Raw genomic sequence first — 16,159 nt, 5'->3', positions numbered from 1 at the left:
ACGTGGCCGATGACAGACGCACAGCCAAACTTTTCTCTAGTTTGTCTGGCATGACTGCCAGCACTATGTTTTGCCATCTTTGCCTGTACATTCATGCACCCAGATATTTGTCAGAGATTCAACTACTTGGAGATCTGAAAACTTTATCATGTCAGTTATTGCTAGTAGCTGTACTACGTCTCACTGTTGAGGATGGACAGGGACAGACAACAGTAAATTATTTTCCCATTTCAGCTGTGAACAGAACACCCCCCTCCCAATTTTTTGACTACATTGTTATTTTCTGGTACTATATGTCTCTATGGCATGAGTCCACAATGTAGATACCATGTCACCACTGTGACATTTCCTTGATTCACGACATATTTAATCAGTAGTAGTTCAACCCACAATTGTATAGAATAATTAATTGATTGGCACAAATGATTCAATAGTTTGCGCACGCCAATGGCGCACATCTTAATAACAGTCCTAGAAATCAGGATATCGTGTATTCAGCTGGGAAGCCTTATACCCAGGCTTTGCTAACTTTGCATTTGTAAATAAAGCTCTAACAATTCCAAAGTGAAGCCCATACACTAGTACATGGCGCAGAGCGTTTCCATGTAAAGGCACAGAAACACCATTCGGACTGTTTACACCTTTATAGCTTTAGGGTTTGGACGTAATTCCTTTTATTCTCACTTTCACTGATATTAGATTGTCACTTTCAGTTAACATCATGAATAATAAATTTATTTTGCATTAATTCGTTAAAGAAACAGTGCTAAAGTTGTGTCATAGTAGTTGTTCCAAAGCTCCATTTAATTCACTTTATATTAATGTGCACAGATATTTTACTCTTCTTTAGTATTTACCCCTATGTATAAAGTATAACATTTGAATAATTAAAGTTGTAATTGTAGACAATTTTATGTCAGTTGTCTTTAGTTGCATGCAAACCATAGTATAATGGCCATCCTCGAAGAATTTTTAAAACAATTATCGTTAAGTATCAGAAATAATTATTCTTGACTAGTATAGTTATAGGATTATTAAGTGTAATTAACTAGGATGTAGTCAAATTAAGATGATCATGATTTATAACACATTTGTTGTAGAATAATAATACAGATAACACTTTTCACATGTAACAACAAACATAATATTGAATTTAATATAGTTGGTAGTAAACATTGGTAGTGTTATATCCTTGGGACAGCACATGAGTAACACTATTAGAGTTTTAAGTCTGCATATTACATTCACACTTGAATTCATGATGGAGCAAAGAGCAATAATGGGCCTACTTTTTCGAACTTTTTGCCATGTTTTCTGGTCTTAATTCTGTTAATAAAAACAACACGGCCTACCATGGTTGAATATTTCTGTAGCATGTAAGTGTTCTTAGTGATGATCACACGGGTAATTTCCCTGTTTGTTGTGTGCAGTACGAAGATTTACCCCATTATGGGATGGACGGAGTAGGATTGTCAACCGCGATGTATCAGGATCACCACGGCGCCAGAGCCATGCCGGCTGTCCACCTGAACCATGGCCCCCAGCTCCACTCGCACCAGTACCCGCACACGGCGCACACCAACACCATGCCACCCAGTATGGGCTCCTCAGTCAACGATGCTCTTAAAAGAGATAAAGACTCCATTTACGGGTATGTTTCAGCTGTCAATCACATGTATCTTTCGCTGAACTCGGTGCGTGTACAAACACGCACTGGTCAATGGGGAGAAGCTGGAGTCACGAGGCTGAGCAGAAAGGTTGTAAAATAGAGGAAAAAAGGTTTCCATGCAATCTTAAGTTTAACCCTGACACCATTGTGTCAGCTCAGGGTTTTGGTTGTTGATTTTTTTTTTTTGCGCTGGTGGTTGTTGTTGCACGGTTGTCCCCGTACACAGTCTAAACCTGCCTGGGCCGTTATGGGCTTGTTGGTGGGGTGACTTGTTTAAATGGTTACAGTGGCATGAGTTGTAAATGGCATTGCATAATTCAACATTTTGAAACAAAGTGCCATTTTTGATTGTCACTTTTAAGAATTATGTTTTCTAAGCGGAGTCATCTTTGAAAGATAACAATTAAAGCCAGCTTTCAAAAACTAATATCTGTAGCCTACAGTAGTGTGGCCAAGGAAGCAACAGCAAACCCGCACACGCGTAATACCCCTTTTAACGTCCCGTATCTCATAGACTGCATGAGTAAAGTATCATTATGCTCCTGTGAGATATTATAGGAATATGGATAGCATGCAATTTTCTGACATTTTGACATTTATTTTGTAACATTATGCCAGAGTATCCTATATATCTCAATTGTGGAAAGTATTTTTGGAAATTATTTTGACTAAATATTCGACAGATGGCAAGTTTGGCCTAAACCAGACAGTGTAGGCGACCGATAGTGGGTCGCTGTTGCCATCTTCTTGACATCCTTTCTAAATATGTTACACTTAGCTGCCATTTATTTCTGTGACAACACAAAACATGATTATAACAAATGAAACAATGAATGCTCGTAAATAAACAAAGTGTTCGGGCAGTATGAAAAAAGGTAATTGCGTAGCTGTAGCCTGCTAAAGCGCTGGACCTAGTAAACGTGTGCGCACTTAGGAAGAACTCGGTTGTATTTATAATGTACTTTCCTAGTTTATGCGGTTGCCTGTGGCGGGGCTCAGGCCACTATTTGGACTGCAGGGATGCTATCAGATGTTGTTGAATTAACCTTTTCACAATTCTGACCCTTACCTTTTCTCCCAGTGACATTTGGGTTTGTATTTTATTCCAGGCACCCCCTGTTCCCTCTTCTAGCACTGATTTTTGAGAAATGTGAATTAGCAACTTGCACGCCCAGAGAGCCTGGGGTGGCAGGAGGCGACGTCTGCTCATCAGAGTCTTTCAATGAAGATATAGCAGTTTTTGCGAAACAGGTCAGAGTTTGCTTGTTAATCTGGATTTAGTTGTCGGAATTTTTTAAAAATCACTGTATTATAACTAATGACTTTGGCATTCAAACAAGTGTTATTAATTTAGAATGGACTAATTTTGTCTGGCTCTCATATTTTGGTGTCGGACATAGGCCTATATGCCTTGTAAATAACGCAGTCTAAGAGTTGTATTTGTGTTATTTTAGATCCGAGCAGAAAAACCTTTATTTTCATCGAATCCAGAGCTGGATAATCTGGTAAGCACATCATGTATTTGATTAGTATACGGACGTGTGGATTATGAATCAGACCGGAGGACATTGTTGGTTATATTATCATGGTGGTCGCCTACTTACTAAAAGCCGTGTTCCACTCCAACAGTGTATAGTCACACTGTACTAAATAGCCTATGTAGGCCTACGCCTACCTCCAATAGGATAGTTTGATTTCACGATAGACTCGGTTGTCATCACAGATAACTGTCTTTGTTGCCGCCATTAGAGGGCCGTCACATGACTTAGAGAACTCCTTTTTTTCAATGAAAAGTTTTTTCTATGCAAATAGTTTCACTTCCAGGTCCCCATTCACATTAACTCCATCCATATTTATATTACATGTTTGACATGAGCCTTACCCTCAGCCCATAGGCCAATATTCACTGGGATCTTAGGCACAGCTGCAGCGCTCTTCTGATGATAGGATTCTTCACACATTAGGCTACTAAAACCTATTATTTTATATTTAGATGTAATATAGGCTATAACCTGGAAGGCAATTATAAAGTTTTGATGAAACCCTCGGACATAAACCACCTCAGCAGTTGCTCTTATTGTAGTCCTGAGATACTTGTTTCATCATATTTAAGTATGCGCTGAACTTTTATTGTTTTTTTTTTTTTTTCAGATGATACAAGCCATCCAAGTTTTACGATTTCATCTTTTGGAGCTCGAGAAGGTAATATTCCCCCATCGCCACTGGCCTCTTCTGCTTCTCAAACCTATGGGTTCTATTTGCATAAATGTATTTTTCCTGGTCTGTTGCAATTAGTGTCAGAATCAATCATGGCGCCCATTTCTCTTCCGAGTTTAATTACAATGCAAGCTGCTAAAACTGGAACAGATACCTTTTAGCAATAATCTCAATTTACTACCACGGTGCCTTTTATTTGGGCGTATGGATATGGTCGTGGAAATAACATGCAAGCTGAATAAAGTCATTGATTAGCTTACTGTGGTTGTCGTATCTCGGAGCCATTGGGTGGTATGATGTCAGCGATATTTAATTTGCCATCCAACATACATCTGCTCATGGTTTACGTCTAGGACCAGGCGTAGTCATGAACTGTATTTTAAATGTAATTTTAATAATGCAGACTCTCATGACTGACGCTTGTGATTAGAGATACCTCTTAAACTTCCAAGTGGACATCTACACTTGGCTCTCAATGCCAATATTGTCATAATATCCATTATAGCGTTAGCTGTTCGCATTTATGGCCTGCAGTGGAGGGGTGGCCAAATATCTCCTCTCCCGTGCACGCCTGAGACGATCTGACTCCCTGGAAAGTAGGTGGTAATGAAATAACTAGACGAAATTAAACAGTTTACCTTAAATGTCACTCAAGCAGGTCATCCCTCTAATGGCCACAACCCCGGGAGCAGATGAATTTAACACGGGTGTTGAATATGTTGTAGCCCGTGAGTCGTCTTGTCACTGTCAATTTTCTGCGATATCTCTATTTTGCGAGAAAATAAAGTTCCCCCAAATTCTGCATGCGCCTGGTCACATAGGAGCGATTGCTGCATCCCTCGCTGCCATTTGGAGCGTTTTACCATGTCAAAGGGAGTTCTGGTTGCACTTGTCAATTCTCTGTGATGTCCCTTTGTCATTTCATGTGTTCCCTTTTGTGTCTATAGGTACATGAACTCTGTGACAATTTCTGTCACCGGTACATCAGCTGCTTGAAGGGCAAGATGCCCATCGACTTGGTTATAGACGACAGAGAAGGAGGATCAAAATCAGACAGCGAAGAAATCACAAGATCATCGGGGCCCCTTGATCAGGTATGTGGCGGGTCTTTTCTCTTCCTTTCTGTGGAGGAAAAAAATGCAGGCTATTCAGTGTGTCTTCTGGGTCACTACTCTGCTGCGCTGTTATTTGCATACTATTAAGGCTGTTTTAGCCTCCATCGGAATGAAAATTTTTGAATAATGTAGCCATTATTGCTTCATTAAGGTTTGCTCCCGGAACCGACCTGAGGAGATTAGCTTGTGAAAGCATCGCCATAAACTTGACCTGTTTCATGTCGATTTTAATTTAGTCGTCTCCCTTTTCTTTCTCTCCTCTCTCCTTCTTAAATCGCACTGGAGTGTTATCTACAGTGCTTATCCATTACCACGTAACCATATGCAGGGCTTGGAAATGAGTTGGGCGCATTCGTGGAGAGCGCTGGTGCGATTGTAGAGTAATACCGTGGTTAGGTGCATTGGATTTTCTGCTATTTTTTCACGCTTCATTAGTTCGCTCATCAGTATTTTTCCTTAGACATGAGCGCCCACTGCCTTTCAGACGACTTGCCTTTTGAGCGCATGGGTTGTTTGGTTGGAGTGCTATTGTTGGCTGAAATGTTGTGCTTTTATTGACATATATTTAGATATGGCAAACAACCGAAATATTCTTATAGTCAATTGTATGCATTCATGCGTGTGCGTGTGGCCATTCTGATGTCCACTTTTGAGACAGAGGATGTTTGTCAAGTATGCTATGCGAGGAGCATGATATGGCAAGTGAAGCATTGACAAAATAAATGATGTATTTAGCAGACTTCTACTTTTCAAAGTATCTCTGCGTAAGAAATATGTGTCCTATGAGAGACACTGCATACAGGAAAAAATGTAAGCGTGCATATTAGGAGGATTAGCAGATACAGCACCATAAAAAGTAATGAACCGATTAGGATAAATAATTTAAATCCATGAATTTCCATATGGCTGTGTGATCGACTGGAGTCTCGGGCAGTAGGGTTCTGATGCGTGCGTCGGTCTCAGGTCCATGTTATGGAGTGAAAACCCCAGCGAACAGTTCTATTCATGACCAAACAGGGACCGAAATGGAACGACCTCTGCCTGCCAGCCCTTTTGGTCTCTGCACAGTAGGCTATGGTTATGGTAATGAGCAGATCGCCAGTGATACTAATACATTTAATCCAAAACTTGAATTAAATAACATCATACCGTGCGTGCAATTATGTGTTTCTTTGAACGTGATTCTTTGGAGAGGCAATTGTCAAGAACTTTTTCCATTGACAAATTTGAGATAGGAGTGGAATTAAAGGGATAGAAATAGACTTTGCGGAGACCCTTGGGTTTCTAGGTGTATAACGTGTACTGAGCAAATTATGTTTTGCTCCGGGGCAGGGATTCAGATATTTAATTGACTTTAAGATGAAGACATGTCCTATTTTTGCCTAATGATGGTCTTCTATACCTAAATATTCAGGCTAATGTCCTATATGTTTACAGTATATCTTCACACAGCATAAAGCCGCAGAGTTGTCAAACTTTTCTTGCGTAACTAAAACCTGGGTATGTGTATATTGCACACCTTATTAACATTACGCTCGTATATTTGTATTTAACGGTATAGGACAGACAGAATACAGTTGTAAAACTTGAGCTAACCAATGCGCAGTGCGCGGTAGCTACTAATGGATTCATTGACGTTAATTGGGGCTGTAGTTGTATAGCAGCTGAATATGTGTATCTCTTCTTTTGGTGTGACTCCAGTCTTCGGTTGTTAGCCAGTGACATCCTTAACGAATTTGCGTCCTGTGTGCATTATCTCGTTCCATATGTATTTTTAATATATGCCCTCGGGCATAAAGTTGAATTGGACTGGAAAAAATGGTCTTTGTGCAAATTCTCAACAATGTTAACAAGAGGGAGAAGGCAAGCTCATTTATTCATAAACCAATTTATTCCAGCAAGGATTGTGCAGCAGTAAAAAAAAACGTCGCTAGAAAAAAAAAATACATAGAATTTATTAAAATCTTTGGTTGAACTCTGCTCCATGTTTTCGTTCTCTGTGCAACCAAGCATCGTATCAATAATGTCCCGGCTCTCCTCATCCGGGGTCTCTCTCTCTCCCTCTCGCTCTCTGATTGTTTTGCAATTCTGACGGTAGAGGCTGTGGAAAGCAGAGAGTGCCTGCCTTCCACCCAGAAACAGAGCCGCGCGTTGCAGAGAGGTGAAAAAGTCAGAGCCTCTCCGCTCACTTGTGAATGCAGCCCAGCCAGTTTGGAATCACGTTGTGTACTTCAGGCAGCGCAGATAATCGCAGGGCCCCCCTCAGGTGCTCTGTGAGTGAAGGGACTGGTTAGCGAGACTGCTTAACCCCTTCTTTCCCGGTTTCACCTGCACCTCATTTCAAGCACTTCAGTTGCACAGCAAAAAAGAGCCATCCGTGGACTAAATCCAATTATTTTTCAAATTCGGCGAAAACAGATTCTCTCTTTGTTTTTTTTATGACAAAGATTTATGAAGAAAAACATCTGTGAAATCATGAGAACAAATGGACAATAAAAAGTCATAAAATACTTTTTGTACATGCTTAATTAAAGCACTTGAAGAAAAAATGTTATTTACCACAAAAGCACAACATATTAGCAAGACTTTGTTTCGGAAATATTTATTATCTTTCTCTCCTCTGGAGTGAAGTCATATGTTTTTGGATTGTCTGGACCTCAACTCTTGCACATTTACTGGGGTGGCTCGGCTCACACTAGAGGTCCAGGCAAAGACTCCTTGGCATTTCCATCCACGGCCACGTTTGCACAGTTGTCTTTAATTGCACAGTGAATGAGGAGTGGCTCAGCAATTTACTAATGAACTGAAAAGCTTGAAAACCCCCACAGAGCAAGCTGCAGCAATAGGGCTGAGTATTTACCTCTGAGCTTGAGAGCTCTTAAGTTTGTACCGTGCTTATTGAAGAGGGCTCAAAGTAATTAAAAAGCTCCACGTTTTATTTCGATGCCTATGTTTGGAGTTTTTTTATAGTCTTGCTGTGCTAAAAAGTATTCTTTGACAGCTATGATGTCCAAGTGTGTGTGTGTGTGTGTGTGTGTGTGTGTGTGTGTGTGTGTGTGTGTGTGTGTGTGTGTGTGTGTGTGTGTGTGTTTGTGAGTGAAAGACTTCAGCACAAGCTCAGACATATAATTCATGCAAAGACAATGTGCAAATTTCCTTGGCCTCTCCAGCACATTTGGCCCTTGAGCTAGCTTGTGTCATAGCTTAGCGCTTGTAGTGTGTGCTTCCAAACTGTGCACACAAAGCCCCCCTTGATTGCTTTATCACACCAAGTCATCTAAATAGTCAATATTGTTTGACTATTAGAAGGGGTCTGATAGGTCAGACCCGTTTCTGACCCTGTTTGTTTAGTTAACGCTGCTGACTAGGAGAGTGACCCCGTGTTACCACATGACCGAATGGAAACCGCGAGCATCAAAAGCGGTTTACATTTTCCTAATCAGGGTACTGGTATACTTCATCTGTACGTGCTTGGCGGATCTGGCGAGTCAAGTTACCCTGAACTCTGCAGACACGTTCCCCCTTTCGCTTAATTGCCCTCTTAGGGTTTCTTTGGTGTGGTGCTTTTCTTCCCCCCCGCCCCTTTAACAGGGAGACAATCCGTGTTTAAATTATTACTGTGATTGTCAATAATCATAGCCTTTTTGTAGCGGAATAAGAGGTTGCAGTCTCCTTTTCTTTTCTTCCTTTGGACAAATGTGGGTCGCTGTCGAGGATTCAACAAGTAATACAAAGAGCTGGGGCATGTGACTGCTGTTTTTCACCCCGGTCCCCCCCCCCCTCTGCCTGCATAGACTAGAAGTATCAGAGAGTATGAATCCAAAGACCTCTCTTGTGAGGAACATTACAAGCAGACATTCATTTTTCAAATGGAAATGTTTGTAAAGAGGAGAGCAACACTTTGAAGACCTTTTTTTTGGGACTGCCTTTGACAATTAAAAAGTTTAAAGATGTCCATTTTGTTTCGGCACAACACAGCTGAGGAAATTTCAACCAGAGGACTTTTAATGAAGACAGATTTCTAGATTTTCTCCTAGTCTTTTTTTTTGTTCATTTCCTTTATATGAAGTTATTTTAGTTTAAGTGTTAATGTTATACTAATGTCCACATGAGAGCTTTGGTTGGAAGCACAGCTCTTTAAAGCCAGATTTCCTGTTGAAAAGCATGTAAACCTCTCTTAGGAAAAGGCAAATGTTCTATCTGTCAGCAAAACTAACCGAGACTGACTGTACCGAAATCATATCAGCATATGTGTCCTCAGTTCTCCTCCTTACATTGTGAGATTTGGGAAAGAGTAGGTGCACGGGGGAGGGGATTGTTCTTGCTCTTGCCTTTGTGTGTGTGTGTGCCTGTGCCTGTGTGTGTGTGTGTGTGCCTGTGTGTGAGTGTGTGTGTGTGTCGTGCATACGATTAGCACATCTTTTCACTTCAGAGGCTCTCATATTCAAGCGTGGGTTTGCAAGCGCCCTGTGCAGGCAGTCACATGACCTCCCCTCAACTCTCCCGAGAACGGGAATAAACAAGTGTTTACCCTCTCTCCCGGTGTCCCGATCAGTGCAGGCGTGTGCAGGTGGGGAGGGAGGGCTACACACAGTTGTGTGTTTAACTCAGGAGACCCACTAAACAACACACGCGCTTGGGTACTTTTCACTCCTCAAAACTCCTACCCTTTAGATTTGAGATCTGTTACAAAGAGGAAAGGAAACAACTTTTTTTCTGCTCTTTAACAGTCCTCCGAACAGCTCCTCGCTATCAAAGCAATCATTTTGATACTGGAGGGCTACATCCAAACCTATCAGAATACACGGAAAAGTCACTGAAGTGTTTGCCTGTTTGTGTGTAGTCCTGCGTGAGTATCTTAGCATCCGTAGCTTCACAGGAGATGTTTTCTCTCACACAAGTACAACTGCTTTAACATTTTATTATTATTGCTGAATTGGGAGCCCAACATTTCTTGCATGAGTGCTTGTATAATGTGAGCAGGACTGTGAGAAGCGGGAGCCTGGCATCTAAGACCCAACACAATGAAAATGCAATGAATTGGAATGCCTCACCGATCATAGCGGAATCAGAATTTCCAGCAAGGAAAATCTTTTCATGGCGAATTAAGTGGCGGGGGAAGCAAATGGTAATGAAAAAAGGTAGGCACAGATCACAAACACTGCTCCCTGGGCTACACACTGCAGATTTAAGAACTTTAGCTAAAGCTACGCAGAATAGAATGTGGAAAATTGAATTTACTAAACAATTAAGCATTGAATTAATCTACATCCTGCACTAGAGAGAGAGAGAGAGAGAGAGAGAGAGAGAGACTGTGAGTGAGTGAGTGAGTGTGCAAACGAGTAAGCAAGAGAGAGAGAGAGAGAGAGAGAGAGAGAGAGAGAGAGAGAGAGAGAGAGAGAGAGAGAGAGAGAGAGAGAGAGAGAGGAGAGAGAGAGAGAGAGAGAGAGAGGGGGAGAGAGAAAAATGTGCAGGGGGAGGGGAAGGAGAGAGAAAGGCTGAATAAATCCCGGCCAGCTCATTAGGGGGACAGTGAATATATCAAGTGTGTTGTTTTGTGCACTGGGACAGCTCTCCTTTTTACCCACATATTTTCCCCACTTTCTCCTCAATACACCTATTCCCATCTATCCATCCACCCACACCCACACCCCATACACACACACACACACACACACACACACACACACACACACACACACACACACACACACACACACACACACACACACACACACACACACACACACACAGAGTTACAGTCTCTCTCCTCTGCCCTTATCCGTACACCTTTGTTTATTCGCCGTGTTTATTTATATATTTAAATCATTCTGCTCGTGGGTGGCAAGGCTGGGGTTCGGCGTGGCTCGCTGTGTGATCCCTGCCACGCCACTATCAGGGTGTTTTCTATTAATTACCCCTTAGATCAGTGGTGGCGCAGAGTGTCCGGGGTGTTATAAATAGACTGAGTGTACCCTAGAGATGTCACTCACCCCCCCCCCCCCCACACACCTCCCTGTCTGAGGCCCTCCCTCGTTCCCATGGGCCTTTGCTCCAAGCTCCCACAAGCCTCGCTGGTCTTTTGTTCAATTACAGTTAATGCAATAGTTTGCCATTTTCCTCCTTTCTAATTATATTTCCAAGTGGGATTTGTTGCACATAAAAACATCCTTTCACATGGTGGGGTGCTGAGTTTTTTCTTCCTCTTCTTCGTGTCTTCTTTGTGCTTGGCATTCTCTGTCCCTAGGGTGCTGTAACATTCTTTTTCACAAAGCTCTGAATAAACAAGTATCCCTCTCCTTACATCCCCCCCCCCTTTACAAAAAGCTGGAGTTGTAGAAACTGGCAATTTCTGCTTTAACTGTTTGCTCTCTGAGCATGTGTTCTGGATTACCTCTTACAGCACTCTTTTGGTATGCTGCATAATACACTTTTTTATTTTTTGCTTTAAAGTTTCTTTCAGAGAGAGAGAGAGAAAAAAGCTAATGCATTGACAGTGGCAGGCATGTGTGTTGGACGCTACCTCAGGAGATGGCAAACATGTTCTCGTCACATATTTTATTGTATAAAATGCTGAGTTCACCACTGTCAATGAAGACAGATTGCAAAAGCTCACACTGAGAATGCTCGGTCACATTCCAGATAACTTGTTTGCAGCAAAACAAAATATCTAGAATTGAATGCAAATAAACCAATTGAAAGGTCATACATGTACACAAACAAAGCCGTTTCTTTCAGAACTTGGTGATAGTAATAATTTGTTTTAGAAATACTCTAAAAATAATGAAGTCATAAAGTATTTCATCTTGAACCACAGGCCTGTTTTGGCACACAGACAACTTCAGACTCAAAGAAGAGAATTTGTTATTTTCATGAAAATTAACTCTTGTGTCTCTCATTTGAGGAGTATAGATTTCATTAAATACATCTCTTTTGCTACTGATAGCTCTGGTTCATCACTGTTATTCTATCACTTAAAAAACAGAAGAAAAAATAAAACAAAAATGTTAGGCCATAGAATATGCTCTTAGCTGCATCAACAGGTCGGCTCGCACTTTGCAAGAAAACGGCGAGAAGGTTCACCCCACAGCTTGTCGTCCGTCCACTGCCAGGGTTTACTCATTTCAGAAGAAACCAGTGTTAAGAGGCAACATCTGTTCCGAGTTCTATAGTCCAAGTGGGCTCGGCATGGGGCAGAGTGTGCCCGGGCCCTGGCTTCCTCATTGTTCCTTCCCTCTTCCCTTTATCCCCACGTCCGCGCCATTTGCCACAGCATCCGCTCAACAGCTGACACTCGCTCTCCCTTTGTGCGCCAAAAGCTGGACGGTCAATAGAGCTCGCTTTAGCTCCGTTGTTGTTGATTTGTTTTTGTTTTTTTTTAAATGTTTTTTTTTGTTTGTTTGTTCATCTTTGAAAGAGATTTCAGCTCTTATTCACCAGGGTCTGTTTGCACACACACACAGAGACCCTTTTGCGGGGAGTGGTATATATAATCCCCAGGCTCATTCGTCTCCGGCCGTCAAGCCTCGCGCCACCTCTCCTCTCCTCTCCTCTCTTCTCCTCTCCTCTCCTCTCCTTCTCCACTCCCTACTTCTTCTTTTCCTGGACTGTGGTGATATCCTCAGCGTGTTTTTACTTCTCTCTCTCTCGGACGCAACAGTGTTGTCATTTTCCCTTCTGGATCATGGATTTCTTATCTCTGGTAACTTGTATTTGTCTCTATCAGTCTTAGTGCCTCTTTGATGTTGTTGCATTGGGAGTGTATTGAGGGGGAGTGTGTTTTTTCTGCTCAACTGTTAAAGACACGACCGTGAGCTGTGCAGGCGTTCGGCGAAAGGAGTAGTTGTCAAGCAGATTAAGGACCTCATATGGACAGTAATTATGCTGCCCTGGTGTGGCTTGTCACACCTGCCTGAAATATTTATTGTGGGCAGATAAGGCAAATGGTGGTGTGAGTTTCCTGCTGTTCTGACTCGTGGTGGCACTTCCTTCGGCAGCAGAGACTATATAGCAGCGCAAGTGGTGTGACTTGCTATGCGGGGGGAAAAAAGCCACGAAAATAAGGTGCATCTGATAAACCCTGTCGGCCCTCTACGGTGTGTGTGTGTGTGTGTGTGTGTGTGTGTGTGTGTGCGGGAGTGGTTTTTCTTATCGCTTGTGGCGTGGCACTCCAGCAGCAGCAGCAGTAGTAGTAGTGGTAGTGGTGGGTGTGATGGCTGACAGCTCTGCTCTCCTCTCCTCTGGCTCTCGCCTGCACAGACCTCGTGGAACAGAGACCATGACGACACGGCGTCCACGCGCTCCGGGGGCACGCCGGGACCGTCCAGCGGGGGACACACATCGCACAGCGGCGACAACAGCAGCGAACAAGGTAAGGACCTCCAGCCGTGGAGGTGCAGGCGTGCGCGCACGTGTCTGTGTGTGTGTGTGTGTGTGTCTGTGTGTGTGTGTGTGTGTGTGTGAACAAGGTAAGGACCTCCAGCCATGGAGGTATGCGTTTGTGTGTGCGTGTGCGTGTGTGTGTGTGTGTGTATGTGTGTGTGTGTTTATGTTCGTCCCTGTACTGGTCAAATGTGAGTATGTTCGCCTACGTTCGGTGTGCACCTTTGTGCATGTACAGTATGTAGATGTGTGTTCAGGGGTCAAGTAGAAATGCAGATGCGTTTGAGCACACAGAGTGACCCTTTTGTCAGTTAGATCGGTCAGCTGTTGGTGATGCTCGGTGATGAGATTGGTCCTGCACCCAGCATCACTGATCCAACCCCCCCGCCCCCCCCCCTGCCCCCGCCTTGATGGGACGCCTGACCGCACGACGAGTCAGAGGATCTCTTTTCAGTAGTCCCCCAACGGTCAGACAAAGTCAGCTGGGCCTGTCACATTACTCACACGGCCGCGTCCTCTAGTAATGTGAAGCTACTCTGCTCGTTGACAAAGCAAAACAAAAACACACTTAAGAGCGCGGACACAGAGAAGCACTCAGTGGATACTAGGGACTTATTGGGGCTGGTCATAACACAGCTAAGCTGACATTTAGCACCTAAAAGCTGTCACAGTGTTGTTGTGTGTCCAACACTGAAAATAAGTTAATTGTGTGGGTATGTGTGTTTAGCCTACTCCCGTTCCAAAACACAGCTAGTTAGCTGATTGTTATCAAAGGACTTGCAATATGAGCTGCCAAACAATGCCATTTTAAACGTAAAAATGTTTCAAACCATCGTTACATTACAAGATTATTGTTATTTTCCCCTGACACAAATGAGCCATGCACCAGTACTCCATGGGGACTTCTGGCTGAAGTGGTCAGGGCTAGCAGGCTAATGCCCATGCAATGTCAGTTTCAAGGGGTGAAGTCAGGTCTTGTTAAGCTCTGGCCAGTCTCAGCTATTGTTTTTGGCTAGCCTAATCAGCTAAATCACTAACAAAACATAGTGCAACGACCCCAAATACACATGCTGATGAGGGTGATGAAATGCAAAATGCAAACAAAGATTTGTATTTAAAACTGTTCCGTAAATGATGCATTCATATTGAGCGTGAGACATTTCCTCGTTTCTGGGAAGCAATCTTCGCCATCTAATCTGATTGCATTTGATATACAAATAGAAACACTGCACCATGTGATGGATCCTTGGTTTCTGGGAGATGGTGTTGGATGGAGATGCACTCAGGTGACTATAGCCCCCTCCCTTATCCCAGCCATAGGGTGTAAGGGTTGAGACTAGCAGAGGAGAGGAGCGAAGAGGAGTGGAGAGGGGGGTTTCAAACAAACTGTAGGCAAAAAGCAACTTCATTTATTATTGAAGGGGATGTCAGGGCAGCAGTTTGAGGGCTGGCCAGCCAGCAGGCAGAGCTGGCTGGGAGCAGAAAGGACCACATTATGTTCCAGATGACTGAGCAACGATTTATATACCAGTGCAGTGTTTTTTTCTCCTCCTCCTCCTCCTTTCTCTCTGTTTTCTCTCTCTCTCTCTCTCTCCCCCTCTCTTCCGTGGAGGAGGAGTGCGGGGTAAGAGCACACGGCCGGCCTCTTCTGAGGCGGTCAGATGGCCAATGACTAATGGCCTCGGCCGGGGCCGTCTGCCGCGCTCTGATTGGCTGCCTTAATGAGCACATTTTGTGCCCAGTTTGGGCTCCTGCTCGCGCTGACCTTTGGTCTTTATTGACCAAACTGACACTTCATTTTTCACATACTTCCAATTATAGCCCGGCTTTTAATGTTGGCCCCCTTGATTGCTCCCGACGCATGGCCACCCCCCTACCACCGTCGAGTCGACTCACTGTTGTTGAGGATCCTTTTTTGTGTGTGTTTGTTGTTAATGTTCGTTTGTCGGGGGGGTGGGAGGGGGGGAGGGGCGGTGGGGAAGCACAAGGCGAGATAAAAATAGTATAGCTTTGGGACAGTTCGTGGACATATTTCTCTGTGTGTGTATTTATAGAAATATATATAAACGCACTCAGTTGAATGTTGCGTTTTATTGAGCTGTGCTGTAATCTCACAAATGTTTTTGTTCTCTGGCACAAGTGAGCATCAAGCTAATGTGGGTTAAAGACGCCCTGTGAGAAGTAGGAGTGGCATTAGCACATTCTGTATGGAGTCACCTCTTAATCTCAGTAAGCGCATTATTGTCATTTTAGTCAAGATGCCCGTGCTTAATTATTACAGCCACCAACAGCCTCTCTCCACTTCTCTCTTGGCATCTCATCCATCCTCCTTTCCCCCTCCCTCCCTCCCCCCTTCTCCCTCTCTCTTGCTCACTTTCTCGCTCCCTCTCTCTCTCCTCTCATCTCTCTTTCGCTCTCCCTCTCTCTCTCCCTCCCTCCCTCTCTCCTCTCATCTCTCTCTGTGATTGTTTCCTCCCTGACCTTTTTTCCATCTCCTTGGTCTTCCACTTGCTTTCACTCCCGGTAGCCTACTGGAGTGCGCTCCCTCTCTCTGTATGCATCTCTGCATCTGCAGCCTGTGTGTGTGTGTGTGTGTGTGTGTGTGTGTGTGTGTGTGTGTGTGCACCTAATAAATATCACTTTCCCCCCATGTCTCAAGCAGAGCATAATAAAGTAGGAGCTCGAACAGGAGCCTCGTCCACCAACCCACCATGGGAGCCTCTTCAGCAGACATGCTCATTCAAAGGGAAAGAGCTAGCTCGCTAGTGCGCTATCT

At 43.5% G+C, this 16,159-nt stretch overlaps 1 protein-coding gene across 2 annotated transcripts in view; it reads left to right on the top strand.

Moving 5' to 3' along the window:
* meis1b (Meis homeobox 1 b) overlaps positions 1–16,159 on the top strand; it is a 77,697-nt gene that overhangs the window by 648 nt on the left and 60,890 nt on the right. For both annotated transcript variants that reach the window (XM_062519258.1, XM_062519259.1), the window contains exons 2-7: positions 1,431–1,651; positions 2,779–2,920; positions 3,124–3,174; positions 3,821–3,871; positions 4,834–4,980; positions 13,261–13,372. In XM_062519258.1, coding sequence (XP_062375242.1) covers positions 1,431–1,651; positions 2,779–2,920; positions 3,124–3,174; positions 3,821–3,871; positions 4,834–4,980; positions 13,261–13,372 — 724 coding nt within the window. The remainder of the gene's footprint in view (positions 1–1,430; positions 1,652–2,778; positions 2,921–3,123; positions 3,175–3,820; positions 3,872–4,833; positions 4,981–13,260; positions 13,373–16,159) is intronic.

This window comes from Sardina pilchardus, chromosome 18 (assembly GCF_963854185.1).
Source record: "Sardina pilchardus chromosome 18, fSarPil1.1, whole genome shotgun sequence".
NCBI lineage: Eukaryota > Metazoa > Chordata > Actinopteri > Clupeiformes > Clupeidae > Sardina > Sardina pilchardus.
The sequence above is the reverse complement of the archived record's forward strand: the minus strand, read 5'-3'. Positions and strand labels throughout refer to the sequence as shown.